The 15,692-nt window shown below is 42.9% G+C and overlaps 2 protein-coding genes across 2 annotated transcripts; one reads left to right on the top strand and one right to left on the bottom strand.

Annotated features, from left to right (window-relative positions):
* Nucleotides 1–2,434: 2,434 nt before the first annotated feature.
* LOC128740524 (uncharacterized) lies at nt 2,435–4,891 on the top strand. The gene is made up of 5 exons (XM_053836069.1): nt 2,435–2,460; nt 3,258–3,427; nt 3,555–3,656; nt 3,720–4,675; nt 4,736–4,891. The coding sequence occupies exons 1-5, from the start codon at nt 2,435–2,437 to the stop codon at nt 4,889–4,891; spliced, it is 1,410 nt and encodes a 469-aa protein (XP_053692044.1).
* Nucleotides 4,892–12,001: 7,110 nt separating this feature from the next.
* Nucleotides 12,002–14,441, bottom strand: LOC128743392 (zinc finger protein weckle-like). The gene is made up of 6 exons (XM_053839956.1): nt 14,303–14,441; nt 13,883–14,246; nt 13,348–13,825; nt 13,099–13,294; nt 12,691–13,043; nt 12,002–12,616 (listed from the first exon to the last, which is right to left on the bottom strand). The coding sequence occupies exons 1-6, from the start codon at nt 14,414–14,416 to the stop codon at nt 12,259–12,261; spliced, it is 1,863 nt and encodes a 620-aa protein (XP_053695931.1). The 5' UTR covers nt 14,417–14,441; the 3' UTR covers nt 12,002–12,258.
* Between the last annotated feature and the right edge of the window lie 1,251 nt (nt 14,442–15,692).

The raw sequence follows: 15,692 nt of genomic DNA, 5'->3' as shown, positions 1-15,692 counted from the left end.
ATACCTCGATATAAGACAATTTATAATTTCTAAAAGTTGTCTTATATCGAAATTGTCTTATATCGAAACATGGTTTTTAAAAAAAAAAATTTCATTAGCGGTCGCCAGTTTTGCTCTGTTTTATGTGTTTACGGTTTTTGAACTATTTATTATTGTTTGAGCTATTAGTTTTTTACTATTTTTGGGGTTATTTTGAAATAATGAACATCTTCATGGCACCGATTTCAGAATGGAAAACCAGCTCTGGTATCGTTACCAGCTATGTCAAAGGGATTTGTTTCGATATAAGACAAAATTGTCTTATATCGAATTGTCTTATATCGAGGTTGTTTTATAACGAGGCTGTCTTATATCGAGGTATGCCTGTAGTAGTAGTAGTAGTAGTAGTAGTAGTAGTAGTAGTAGTAGTAGTAGTAGTAGTAGTAGTAGTAGTAGTAGTAGTAGTAGTAGTAGTAGTAGTAGTAGTAGTAGTAGTAGTAGTAGTAGTAGTAGTAGTAGTAGTGGTAGTAGTAGTAGTAGTAGTAGTAGTAGTAGTAGTAGTGGTAGTAGTAGTAGTAGAGTAGTAGTAGTAGTAGTAGTAGTAGTAGTAGTAGTAGTAGTAGTAGTAGTAGTAGTAGTAGTAGTAGTAGTAGTAGTAGTAGTAGTAGTAGTAGTAGTAGTAGTAGTAGTAGTAGTAGTAGTAGTAGTAGTAGTAGTAGTAGTAGTAGTAGTAGTAGTAGTAGTAGTAGATCCAAATTTGATTATGAAATGAATTTCACACTAATGCTGTTACAGAAGGGCCAAAAGGGATTGGGCGGTCCTACAAGCAGAGGCGGTTATGCGCATTCCGTGGTTATAAGAGTCGCCTTCCAGCATTAGGATCCTTCTATGTAATAATCAATTTAGCTGTACCAACTTTAACCCACGTGATGATTAATTTGTTTTGAATTGAGAAGTGCCATCAGACCTTAAGGATTCAGGTTGGCAATCCACTCCAGCATCCAGCCTTCCACATTTAGGATATCAGTAATAATACTATTAATAATATGATATTAAGATGAAATGTGGTAAAATAGAACAATCTCACCAGCAGTGCTTCGTATGGAATAGAGTAGCGTCCTTTGAGGTTCTATAAGTGCTTCTAATAATTAATTTAATTTTTCATTCTGGTATCCATGTGCAGTATTAAAACTCGTTTTGGCCAAAGTTTTAACTTTATAGCAGGAGATGCTTCATAACTAAAACGAAAAAAATAATTAAAATAATTTATTAGGCTTACCTATTAGCTAGGCCGTGTGGCTCCGCCGTCTGCCCAAAACCGCGGTTTTAAGACCAGGCAACCGGGAACCACCCAGCATCGCACCTCCTAGCTTGGCTACTCAATACACTCAAGTACTTTTTTTACACGGTTTGTTTTCTCGAATATTGAGAACGGGGCTATTTAGGGACCATTCATTTATTTCTCAATACGTTTGGGAGAGGCCCGACATACGTCACGTATTTTGTAAATGGTCCCTAAATTGCACCGCTCTTGAGTAATCGAAAAAAACAAACCGTGTAAAAAAAGACTCGAGTGTAGAGCATTACCAGGTATGGCCACGTGGAGGCGCCAGGCAGGGGCTTGGGATAGCTAGAGCTATATTGGACGCTCCTCATTTGCCTTCCCCATTTCATACCCTCATTGACATCAGCCTACTTGTAGGCGACAAATATTTCATCGCAGTCGGTACAGATTATGACAAACCTCATATCAGATCATGTTTATTGGTTGATTGCGTTGAAATATTTAAAAGATACAGACGATCGGTTGTATACAGCATCCGCCATCGTAGAAAATTTGAAAAAAAATCCAAATCATATTCTTCCTAATATTTGCTTACATTTTCATAAACAAAAGTTTATTCCACAATACTTGATTCAAGGATTATATTTTTTCAAAACCGAGAAAATCTAAAGTTTTCCCTAAAATATTTAGGAAAATAAGAAACTTCGATTTTTTTTCAAATGTTGTTTTCGTTGATAAGTCCATAAACTATAGGATAAACGCACCATTAGTGGTGGTAGTACCAGTTGTGGTGGAAACTCGAATTATTCCATTATTTTTGCAGATTTTGGTACAAGTTTGATATTTATCAAATAATACTGTTACTGGTGGTTCGATACTTATCAAACTTGTACCAAAATCTGTAAAAACAAAGGAATAATTCAAGTTTCCACCACTACTGGTACTACCACCACTAATGGTGCGTCTACCCTACTCGTGTACAAAATTTTAAAATTTTTTGATAGGTACTATTCGATCCAAATAATTTTATGCATATGTTGCGCGCGCTCTTGTCTTAAGATGACTTTTGATTGATAGTTAACCAGCCGTTATAGCTTGACACATAATTAAAAAAAATCAACGTCCATCACATACAACACCATCCAGATGATAATTGGTACCACAACTATAATGACTAACCACCAAAGGCCCATAAGGTGAGAAACGATATATTCCAATTATGATTGATTGATAAAAAATTTCCATCAACATGACGCCCTAAGGTTTAAAACATCTTGAATGGTTTAGATTAAGTATTAAGCAGCGCGTTGCCAAAAAGCAACCAACCGGGGTGGATTTCTAATTCCGTAAAAGAAAACTGTTCCGAAGCGCACTTTTGGCGAAAGTCAGCAGAAACCGAAATTCTACGATTCACCTCGAGCAATCAGCCTCGAACTGTGTGATACTTGGACAAACAAACATAACCAGCGGACAGCAGTTTACTCTAGCAGTAATAACCGACATGCTAAAGAGCCCTGCCTAAGGAAGCAAACGGTGACGGTCAGACAAGATGATCACGATTTTCTACTGGTGCATAGCACCCTCGGAAGAAGGTGAAATGAAATTTCTCCATTATCTGGATCACCCAGATTCCTCGTCTTTATCGCTGGTATTCTAGCACAAATGATCATTAAATTTGAAGGTGACAAACCACACGGACGTATTTCGGAACTCACAGTGCAACAATAGCGGCCACCGGAAGTGGACGATAACACGCAGCCTTTGTGGTCAGCTTTTCATTGAATATCTGATTCAGTAAAATGAAATCGAAAATAATTTGTGCGTTGCTACTAGGGTTGTGTTTAGTTACGGCTGGAGAAGTAATCGAAATCGAATCGTTTTCAAAAGTTTCAAATAGCAGTAATATTTCGTCCCAAAATGATACAAGGTTAAAAATAGTAACAAAATTAAGATCAAACGAATAAGTGAACTGATTTGGTGACACTCATTTTAGCTCTGCCAGTGTCGAAGAGGGACGAGCCTCCGGCGGAGGACGATATCAGCTTCCATTTAGTGACCTTCTAACGAAACCGGTCAGATATAAAAGTTCTAGTTATCAGGAAAGTTACAAGATGCCAAAATACATCGTATATCCCAGTAACAGCCAGTTAAACGATAATAATGGTCTATCAAACAAAAGTGAGTAGATAAGTAAAATAATTTATTTGATCGTGTCAAGCTCGCACAAAGAGAAAAATCTAATAACCGATTTGTGAAAAAAGTAAGCCATATTTTCATTATTTCATTTCAGATGTTGCAATGGACCGATTTGCACCTGGTGAAGCATATGGTGGGACAATCTACAAAATTTTAAAGCAAAAACAACAGGGATATCAATACAAAAAGCCGGATAGTAATTTAAACTACGTTTAAACACGCATCACGAATATATACTGAACGACTGCTCTAATTTCAGATCCTGCTTTAGACGACTCTTCCAGCCAAGCACCTCCGCCTCCTCCTCCACCTCCACCCACGATGGCTTCACCTCCGAAAGTAACTCCTCCGCCACCACCCATTATCGTAGCACCTACTCCCGTTTCAATGAGTGCCCCACCCAGTATGGGTTCAGCACCAGTTCCACCCTCAGATCTGAATAAATTTCCTCCGAACAGCGACGCCAACTATCCCTCATTCATGAGCAATCCACCAAGCTACGACAGCCCAATAACCAGCTACCTTCCACCGGACTCCAAACCCATGTCGAGCCCTTCATCGAACCAATACATTCCTCCACCGGATTTGTTCAACTTTCCCCCAAACATTAACTCAAACTATCTTCCGCCTCCATCGAACGGACCGCCAAAGTTCAACGGGATTTCCAGCTATTTGCCACCTCCAGCGGGCCAATTATCAGATTCGGGTTCACCACCGTCCGGTCCACCATCGAATGGTGACGACATGGTCGGAACCATCCCGGTTGGTGCCGATAGTCCTCAATATCTGCCACCGAAAGGGCCGTACCTACCGCCTAGCGATATGAGCATGGCAATGCCTCAAATGATGGGCATGCCTATGCCTGGTCCACCTCCCATGGTTCCTGGTCCTCCACCAGACCATTCCTATCCTTTCCACTTCAGTGACTACGATCACCACCACCACCATCCTCACCATCATGATCACTATCCGGAATACATTTACGATGATCATGATCATCATCACTTCCATCATGACGAAATCATGACGACAACTGCAGCGCCTCCACCACCACCACCCCCACCACCGCCGCCACCAGAGCCAGGCACTGCACGTGTTAAAAACTACAGTTACTACTATATCAGTCGAACGCTTTGGTATGTCCCGCTCTACTTTACTCTGTACTTCTGCTTCTATGTCCTGATTTTGATCCTGCGTTCCATCGCGCGACACAAGGTAACACGGTTTACAATACTAGCAATGATTAGTTCCTAAACAAGAGGTTCTTTTTTATAGGTCAATATTCCAAATCAATGGGTTGGAAGGTCTGGTTCAAGAACACTGGACGCCTTGCCACACATGACGAACGCACAGATGATAGAAAAAGTTGACACCTTAACAAACTTTGTCATGGGTCAGATTGACGATTTCAAGACAAAATACATTGGGTGAATCGATTTGGGGTTTCTTTATTAAAGCATTTTCACAGCAAACGAACGCATTACCGACGAGGTAACTACACTACACGATCAATGATTGTATGAGGTACTACATACGATCTAACAGAGCTACGATTACGATTCATATACTGCCAGCAATGTCATGACTGAAGCACACTTCGAGTCAGGTAAAAAAAGGCAACAACAGGAGTTTATCCGAAAACTTAAGTTACCAGTACAAGAAGCAAATGACATGTGGCAACAATTCTACTTCTGTCGACCATTACAATTATCGCAATATTGATGTGACAGTTGTGCACATGACAACACTACGTCTTATTGTATCAATAAAGAACGAAATAAAAGCGAAAACCGATTAATCTTATACTGTCTCAAGGGGCGTAGCCAGACAATATTTTTACTTTTAACTTCTTACTTCTACCAGCAGAAAGCCGGGGTGGATCTTGTCGTATCAAGAACTTCTCTTCACTGTACTCGGTCCTGGGCTACTTGTCGCTAGTTCGTTAAGCGTCTCGACCCATGCAAGTCGGTTTCAACCTGGTCGAGTCATCTAGCACATTGGGCCCCTCTATTCCGTTGCTTTGGCAAACGGCAGCCGAGACTGGGTGCGATGTTGCCATTATCGCGGATCCCAACCGAGTCTTCCGAGGCGACGCTAACGGGGTAACCGACATAGGGTCGGATGGCAGTAATTGCTGTCATGTGTAGATACCCCATCCAGGAAGTGGTTTCGGTCGACCAAGAGGGATTCGTGATTGCTGTGGTAGATGGCGTCTGCATCTGTAGCTGCTACGCTCCACCTAGGTGGCCGCCGGAGCAGTTCGACCGGATGTTAGACGTGCTCACCGACGAGTTCGCGGGTCGTAATCCGGTTGTCATTGGAGGGGACTTTGATTCCTGGGCTGTTGAATGGGGTAGTACGTACACTACCTTTAGGAGACAAAGCTTACTGGAAGCTGTCCAAGCTGGACGTAAGACTGGCAAATGTGGGATCCGTCAGTATCTTTCGTAGGGGGGTACAACCCAAGTAGCACATTTTTGTCACCTTTTGTTTCTGCAACTTATTTATGACTAAAATTGGTGATAAATGGGTTACAAAAACTTAATAAGGTAGCATGTGCTACTTGGGAATAATCGATCATCGATATCATCTTCTGCAACCCAACGCTGCCCATGTTGGGTTGAAGGGCACGCATAGCGACCACCAAGCTATACGGTACACGATTGAACGACGGATGCCACGGTCACGCGGGTTGAAGTCGACTGAGGTGGAAAGTGGAAGACCTTCGATAAAGACCTGTTCGTCGAAGCGCTCAGCGCAGAGAGCAACCGCTTGAACCTGAGGTCCCCCTGAGCTGACCAACGTCCTAATACGGGCATGTGATACCACTATGACCAGGACGGGGCAGCCAACGAACGGTCGTCGCTCGGTATACTGGTGGAGCGAGACCATTGCTCAGCTCCGCTCCAGATGTCACAGAGCGAGAAGGCAAGCGCAGAGGATCCATACCGATGCAGATGTTGAAGCTCGGGGGGTCAAACTTAGAGCGGCAGGCTGGCGCTCAACAAGGAGGTTAGGCGTAGCAAGAAATTCTGTTTTCAGGAGCTATGCCGCTATGCCCCTGGGGTGGTGCATACCAGGTGGTGATGATGACGGGTGCATCCGCTCCGCAGGAACCTGCCCCTAAAAGCTGAAAGTCATCGTGGAAGGGCTCTTCCCGCAACACGCTCCAGTTTGGTGGCCTCCGACCTAGTACGGCCAATCGAATGATGTCCTCATTCCAGTCACGAATGAGGAACTCATCGTAATTGCCAGGGGTTTAAAAACGAAGAAAGCGCCCGGTCCTGACGGGATTTCGAACGAGGCACTCAAAGTGGCGATCCAAGCATATCCCGATATGTTTAGAGAGACGCTTCAGAACTGCCTAAAGGTATGCGAATTCCTAGACAAATGGAAAGTCCAAAGATTGGTACTGCTTCCGAAACCGAGGAAACCACCTGGTGATCCCTCGTCGTACAGGCCAATTTGCCTATTGGACACGTTAGGCAAATTGCTAGAGCGGGTAATCCTAAACAGGCTAACACCCATTGTGAAAAATGATACCGGGTTGGTAAGCACGCAGTTTGGCTTCCGAAAGGGGAAGTCCCCAAGTAGCACACTTTAGATCCATTTAGTTAAAGCAACCGGATTACGACTGAAAATAGTCATATTTCGGTTACTACAACAACTTTATAACAACCGTGCTAGTAGGGTTCACTGTAGACGCTATAAAGTCCGTGGTAGAGAGGGCCGAGGAGCCTATGAGTCGAAAAAGACGAGGCGACAGGTATTGTGCCATAGTCACAATCGATGTTAAAAACGCCTTTAACAGCGCTAACTGGGGTACAATCGCGCTAGCGCAACATAGGATGAAGGTACCGGATCATCTATGCAGGTTGCTTAAAAGTTACTTCGAGAACCGGACGCTAGTGTACGACACGGCGGATGGGGCGAAGAAGTACAAAGTGACAGCGGGTGTTACACAGGTCTCGATTCTCCACAAGCAACAATGTGAGTTTCATTGTACTCTTATGGCGGTTTTCATGACCAATTTTGGTCTTAAATGCCATCGTAGGTGTGTAATAAACTCAAATTGTTACTTGAGTCGGCCCCACGCTCTGGAATGCCATGTACGATAGGGTGCTGAGGCTCGAACTACCCACTTGGGTCGATATCACTGGCTTCGCCGGTGATATCGTCCTTACAGTGGTAGGCGAGTTTCTAGAGGAGGTGGAAATGCTGGCATCGGACGCCATAAGCATAATAGAGGGTTGGATGGCGGGCCTCAATCTACAATTGGCCCATCATAAGACGGAAGCGGTGATGATTAGTAACCGCAAGTCGGCCTTAGAGACCAAAATCATCGTTGGAGGACAAGTGATTGTCTCCAAACGAAGTGTGAAGTACCTGGGTGACAACAGGCTGAACTTTATCAGCCATGTGGATTATGCTTGTGGTAAAGCGTCAACAGCGGTTACTGCGCTGTTCAAGATTATGCCGAACGGCTATGGACCTAGCAGCAATAAGAGACGCCTGATGGCCAGCGTTGCCACGTCGGTGCTACGGTATGGTGCATGGGCCCCGGCTTCGGATAGTAAGCGCTATCAGGCATGTCTGAACAAGGTGTTCAAGCTGTTGGTATTGCACGTTGCGTGATTCCCATATGCATACTTTTAGGTGAGGACATCGAGTGCCATAGACAGAGGAACGTCAGGGGCGCTAGAGATAGCTAGGCTGAACTCTATTAGGCGTTGGCAGACAGAATGGGATCACACTGATCCCGGTAAGTGGACCCATAGGCTGAACCAGAACATCTCGTCTTGGATCGGTAGAAGACATGGTAAGGTAAACATGTTCCTTACCCAGTTTCTGTCGGGACATGGATGCTTTAAGAAGTATCTACATACGCGTGAGCGGGTAGGCTCACCCTTTTGCCCCGTTAGCACGGTAGCCGAGGAAACGGTGGAGCATGTTATGTTTCACTGCCCGCGTTTCGTGGCTATTCAGCGGGTGATGCTTGCGGTCGTTGGAGAAGACACCTACGCCGACAACATCGCGCAGAGAATGTGCGCTGAATAGCGGTTTTCAATGTAAACTGACTGGAAAGTCGAAAATCCGCAATACAATATATGTACCTCAGTCGATCTTAACAGCGTAAAACCTAACGGTTCCGGGAGGGGTTCAGGAAATGGGGAGCAAGAGAGTTTTTAGTAAGAATGCGCATGTTGGCACCTTGCGAAACCTATTCGGCACCGTGAAGGTGCTGTATAGGTGCGGGATAAGGATAAGGTAATCCGTGACATCAAGATATCAAATTTTGTTTTCGATTTGCTCTATAACTTTGCTCGGGCCGGGTTTGACAACAAAAGTATATCAAAATTACTACATATTTTGCTGTTGATATCAACTAGAAATCATGTTTTGTTACCGAATCCAAATCGCACTTATGATGTATCAGATTTTGCTTTCATTTTTATTAACAACATACTGCACCCGAAAACAAAAAAAAAAGTTAATGAAAATGAAAGAAGTAATCAATCTGGATTATTGACAACGACCTTTAGCATGAAAACACGGACACAAATCGGAACATGGAATATATTGGCCCATTTTTTTTCCTTGTTGGGGATCTTGGACCACTGCGATATATTGGCCCATGCCCAGCAGGGCAAACTAGCTCAACTTGCAAGGGAAACTGGCTGTCTGAAGCTTGAAATCCTGGGGCTGAGCGAGGTCCGCTGGTCGGGTACTGGCGAACAATAGACATCATCCGGGCAAGTCTTGTTCTACTCTGGCAAACAAGGTGGAAATGCTGCTCGAGAAAGAGAAGTTGGATTCCTACTGAGTCCAGGGGCATATACGGGTGAAAAGTGGGAACCGATAAACGACTAAGATAGTCCATAGTGCAATCCTTTGTCTTACGTAAAAGAAGGTTTTGTGCCTTTGGGAGAAGAGGGTAAGTAGTTTTACTCCCAGGTATTTTCCTTCGCCTAGTGAATAAATAAAAAAAAACAGACTGTCCGGCAACGATACGCCGAACTGAAGAGAGCTGTTAAAAGAGCTTATTTGTGAGACAAAAGAGCCTGGACTAACTCCCTAGCCGAACAAGGAGAAACCGACATCGCCAATGGTGATATCCATTTGTTGTACGATACTTCATGCCGCTTTGTTGGTGCCAAGATTAATCCAAGGATGCCGCTAAAGGACAGAGCTGGTCAGCTTAAGCGATGGACTGAATATTTTGAACAGGCAGCAGTCAATGTAGCAAAACCTAAGTCTATGGTAGTGAACACTGACAATCACACCAACTTCACAGTAGCGGGACAACAAGTTGAGCAGGTAGACGCCTTTTGATATCTTGGTAACCAGACAACGCCCGATAGTGCCAGGGGTGCCTTTGCAGGTCTACGAAACATTTGGGGCTCAAACCAGATCACTCTACGTACAAAAACCCGAATCTGTAATTCAAACGTTAAATCCATACTGCTGTATGCCTACGAAACGTGGTGCGTCTCAGCGGAGACAACGCAAAAACTGCAGGTATTTATTAATCGGTGCCTGCGGTATATCATTCATGCCTGGTGGCCTGACAATTAGATATCCAATGAGGAGCTTCATCGTCGATGTCATCAACGGCCGATAGCAACAGAAATTCGAAAACGTTGGTGGAAGTGGATCGGTCACACCTTGAGAAAGGAGCAAACGAGATTTGCAGAAAAGCACTCGACTGGAATCCGCAAAGACAGCGTAGAAGAGGCATACTCAGAGGCTCATGGCGATGCAGCTGTACAACGACATCCGGGTTGTAGATGAGAACTTACCTGGAAACCTGGCGACAAGTAAAAGCCATGACGGGTAACCGTCACCAGTGGAGATCTCTGATTTCATCTCTTCGTTCTGCCGGACCGGCCGATATGCACACATAAGTAAGTAAAGTAAGATGGTTCACGGTCTCACAGAACTTGCGCGTCTCATTAGTTATGGAATAATTGTTCCAGCTCTTCACGATCTGTCCTCCTTCCTCCTCGTGGTAATGCTTAGAGAGTTTTTTCAAGCTCCTTTTTCCTCTCCAGCGCATGTTAGCATTACCCGTCCCCATTACCGTTGCAGCCTCGGTAACAGCCGAACTTTGAGGGTCGAACCATCTAGCTCTAAAGAGAAAGGTAGAGCTTCATCCAGTAAGCGCGCGTAGTTCTCGGCAATTCACGGGTTGTCCAATTGTCGAATTTTTGTCGCTTTGTCGCGAAGTATAAACCGTCGATAGTTTTGAACGCACATGTACTGCTACTAGGTATCGGTCCAAGTCGATATCCGCCCCGTAGGAAGCGTACCTTGGTGATGTTCGCGAAAAACCGACCATCGATGAGAATATGGTCGATTTGGTTCAAGATTCGCTGGTCAAGTAATTGTGGATATCTTCGCGGGGAAAACAAGTGCTTCTGATCACCAGGCCTCGGGAAGTTGCAAGTGATACATCGTAGGCCGTAATCGTACGTATTGGTGTGCAGGCGATGGGACTCGATCCTCCTTCTCGTCGTCGAGTCTACCTTCGTATGGACAATGCACCTTTGTTATGGTGTAGTTGAAGAAATTGCTTCAAAGAAAAAGGATAAAATTCAAAATGCACATCCTCTCGTTGATCACTTTCCAGTCCATTGCGCGATCCTCCATTCTGCCCGTCACTACGACGCCCGTTCCCAGCTCGTTGGTCGCTCCACCGCTTTGATAAAATTGGGTTTTGTCAGTATATGACCTTAGTTTCACCCGGGGTTGATACCCGGTCTCCTCTAAGCTTGCTCGTATTCCGGCTGATATCACGAGGAGGTAGGACCATTAGTGGGTCTGTATTATCCAGCCATTCACCAGCCTCCCTAGTATCATTTAACCTTAATTAGCAAACATACTACCAACGACTGCAAATATATAATACCTAAAGAAAGAATTTGGTACGGGAAGTCTACGATTGCTTCCTTCCCCTTGATTGCAAGGAGTTTAATGAAATAATAATGAATTTGTTTATTCAATCTGGGTTAGAACTGGCTGAATTTTTTGTGTTCATTTGCTCCTGACCTGACAGATAGAATTTACCTAGATCGAATAAACAAATTCGCTGTTAGTGATCATTTTTGATTCCACTTGATTCCTTTGAATTCTCTCTGCGGTACATGCTGCGGAGCTGGCCTCGCCGTTGACAAGAAAAATTATAGATTCTACCAATCGTCATTTTCCAGGATGCCTTCAAGAATTGGCTGCATTGGTATGAGATTAGATTAGATTAGATTAGATTAGATTAGATTAGTAATGTATTGCCAATCCATCGACTTTCAATAACTGAATTTAGACTATATAGGTAGTCTTCTATAAGCGAGATTTCAGTAAAGTTCGACAACTATGATAGGGATGTTACGAACGACTAGACAGTAGTTAGACGCATATAGTTTCAAAAGCTATTTTATTTCGTCTTAGCGTAATCATGGAATAAAAATTTAGCGTTATTGCATAAAAACAAGAAACTGCTACTGTGGTTAAACTAAATGTAAAAGGAAAAGATTTTGTGTGGGGAAAAGGAGCAAAAAAAATAAGTAGAAGTTTGTATAACGTTCCTCTTTATCAAGCTATAATAAGAGCCAATTACAACCGGATACAAACCCAGCTTTTTCCAATTTGAAACCATCATAATAGCTTACGTCACAAACGTTTTCTTTCAACATTCCCATCCAGCACATAATATCTTTAACTTAAACGTAAATAACCTAATTGAACTAATTCTTTGCACTAGCCTAGGCGATTGCATTGGTATGAACTCAACAGACACAAGTTCAAAGATTACTGGAAATCAACTGCAATGGAGGTATCGTAACTACATCGGAACCGGCTAGCTGCGGTTGGCCGATTACAGACTTCGAATTTACTCGCTTTGGGACAACCTTTTCCGCTTTCTGCGTTCCACCTTTCACATTGTTTGCTAAGATATTTAACGGAGGTGGTTCACTGTGAGAATGGAAGTAAGCGGTCACTAGCCGTACGTTACGCGTCAGAAGCAAATCCTCGGTGGACAAAGATTCACTAGCAGTTGGAGACTGTTGCTCGGCCACGACGCGAACTGGATTGGATGCAACAATTGTTGAAGCCTGCCGAGTCGCATCTGCTGCCACACTCGCTTGATCTTCTGGTGTCCTGTAAATTATGAATACAATGTATGAATATGAATATGAATTACTAAATCAAATTAAACTATATCAACTTCATACTTTGGTTGCAATTGTCTTAGCTTAGGAATATTAGTAGCCGGCGTTTGGCCTCCCGATGCTTCCAGAGCGGCTAGCTCTTTTGGGTGTGCCTTTTTCTTATGAGTTCTACAGTTAGAACCGTTGGCAAATGTCTTTTCACAGAAAGGACATTGATAGGGTCTCAAACCAGTGTGCAATATCAGGTGGCTTTTCAGTGCTTTCGATCGCTTGTACTCGTTACCACAGTACTGACACTTGAACCTTTTTTGATCCGAATGCACAACCATGTGCATTTTTAGCGTTCGCTTTGTGTTTAGCTGTAGTCCACAGTGGGGACAAACATATAGCGTGTCGTTATGTATATCTTCATGTGTCTGAAAGAAATGAATCATAAACTCGTTAACTCATATCATAAATCATAAATCTTACTTTTAGTCGAGGTAAATTTTTAAATTTTTTCGGACAATAAGAACATTGAAATGGTTTCTCATCGCTGTGAGTTATTTGGTGTTCCTTCAAAGCTCCCTTTGTTCCAAGCGCCTTGCCACATTCTTCACAAATATACGGACGCTCACCTATATGAACAGCTTTAATATGCGCTTGAACATTTACCAATTGACTAAACCTAAAACATAGAAACTATTAAAGCTGTTTGATTCGACTGAACAACTTACTCACTTCTTATCACAGAAATCACACGGGTGTAGCACCTTTTTGTCCTTCGGTAGATGCACATATTCATGCAGTTTGGCTTTTTTCTCCGAAGGAAACCGTTTAGGGCAAAGCGAGCAGCTGAAGGCAAGTTCCCTCGAGTCGGGATGTTTCGATTGCAGATGGTACACGTAGAGTGAACGCGTGCGGAAAGTTTTCTCACACGACTCGCACTGAATTCCAATTTCAGTATTATCTTCTAAATCCTGCCGTACAATTTCAATGCGTTTCGATTTCACTTTACGCTTGTTTTCCTTTTTCGATTCTTTAGGTTTTATTTCCTCGTCAGAATTGCAGCTGTCTTCACTTATTACCACATCTAAAACAGTTTCCTCATCATCATTTTGCGCTGCCGTTTCACTATCATGCTCTTCAATTTGGTCGTCTTCATCCAAGGGACAAACAGCAAATTCGGTTTTTATATCCAAACTTTCAAGCGATTGACCTAAAAAGATTTGATACTTTACAAGTGTCCAATGTCGAGCAAACCTTTAATACTCACTTTTCATCTCACTCGAAGCCGTTTGAACGATCTCTAGTCCGATTAACCCTTGCACCCCAAGATCGCTGGTGTGCAACCCTTGCTCAAGCAATTTAGAAGTTTCCAAATTGGGTTCGGATGTGTCGGTTTGAATGCCATCCTTATCGTCAGTTTCGTCATCAGGTACAACAACTATAGAATCACTAAGAAATCGAAACCGTAAGTCCTGAATATCGCCATCACGCAAGTCCTCGTCATTTGCCGCACACAGTTCCGTGAGTAGCTTACTAGTTTGTGAACATCGCTCCTTGAAGCGATCCAATTTGTTTACAAAATTGTAGCATTCCTCGCATATACTGTTACAAATATCAGCTATTTCTTGTAGCTGAAACGTTTATTGCAGATATTACAAAGCAAACGGTAAATAGCAATATGTTATACCGCAAAATTGAAATGTCTCAGGAGGATCTCGTTCAATTCATCCAGAGATTCCAAGGTGAAGACGGTACACTCATTGGCACACAAGCGGCACCAGCTCTTCCAATTTCCTAACATTCTCTAATTATCACTAAAATCCTTTTACTACTGAATCCGAAAGCAAAACGTGACGAAACGCAGAAATTTTAAAATCTTCGTAAACAGCTCAAGAACATAGTAAAACACTTAGCACTAGCTAATGCAAATAAGAAATTTAGCGTTGAAAATAAACAAAACTGCACGGGCTAAGCTCGACCAACTTCTGTGAATTTGCCGAATTCACCTTACCTACCAAAATGGAATATTTCGCCGTTTGAAATATTTCACAAACTAATTCATCCAGGGGTGTGAAACGAACGTCAAATGCATATGATTGCAGTGTAACCACCCCATCGGCAGGCAACACCCCGCTTAGGCGCGTCCGGCAGAAATCGAACTTTTTCTGCCAGGCATTCTGCCGGATTTCTGGCCGCCGTCACCCGTGAAAACTAGCAGAAATGCAACAACCGATTCTGGAAGAAATTTTGCCTAACGGTTTTGTCTGCCAGATTTCTGTTCGATTTCTGTCAGCCATGTCGAACAGAACCGATACCGAAACCGATTCAACCGGTTTGTGTTTTTTGCGTAACTTTTTGATTAAAGAAAGCTGTCATCATAAATAAATACAATACATACATTTGCGCATTTCACACTACTTTATTGTTCATTCTTACGTTCAGCTTATTTTTGTTAGTTTTCGGTGCATTTCAGAAGCTGAAACCAGATGAGCGGGACCTTTGGTCTGAAAACAAAAAGAATGCACGGAGCACGCACGTTATTGGAATCGACCATTTAAAATGTTTCGTGAGGCGTTAAAAACAGAAACTAAATCCCGCAGAAACATGTTGAATATTATTTTCTTACCTGTAATGCAGAACTGCAACATTAAGCGGGGTACGCTGCTGAAAAGAAAACAGCTCAAGAAAAAATCTTGCTATTTACCGAAGAAATTTTGACAACTCCAATGCAAGCAACAACCTGTCATTTTTTCTTGTGGTTATAATTGCGCCGGATATTATTCCGTACGGAAAAGTGACGTTTTAATTCACCTGCATGTAAAACTGCGCCATCTGAACGAGAAATAATATTTCTTATGAAGTGCGTACTGCTTAAGAAATCGTAAACGAAATCGATTTCTTGAGCATTTCTTGTCCTATCTTTTTACCCATTACTTTTCAGCAGCGTACCCCGCTTTAGGCAGCATTGTGTGAAACACGTATCTCCCGTTTTAAAATGTCATTTTAGACATACAGAAAAGCGAGCGAAAAACGAAGAAGACGAACCGGTTCTGAATGTCAAATTTTGCCGGCGCCAT

Source organism: Sabethes cyaneus, chromosome 3, assembly GCF_943734655.1.
Source record: "Sabethes cyaneus chromosome 3, idSabCyanKW18_F2, whole genome shotgun sequence".
NCBI lineage: Eukaryota > Metazoa > Arthropoda > Insecta > Diptera > Culicidae > Sabethes > Sabethes cyaneus.
Note: the sequence above shows the minus strand (reverse complement) of the source record. Positions and strands in the feature narration are given on the sequence as shown.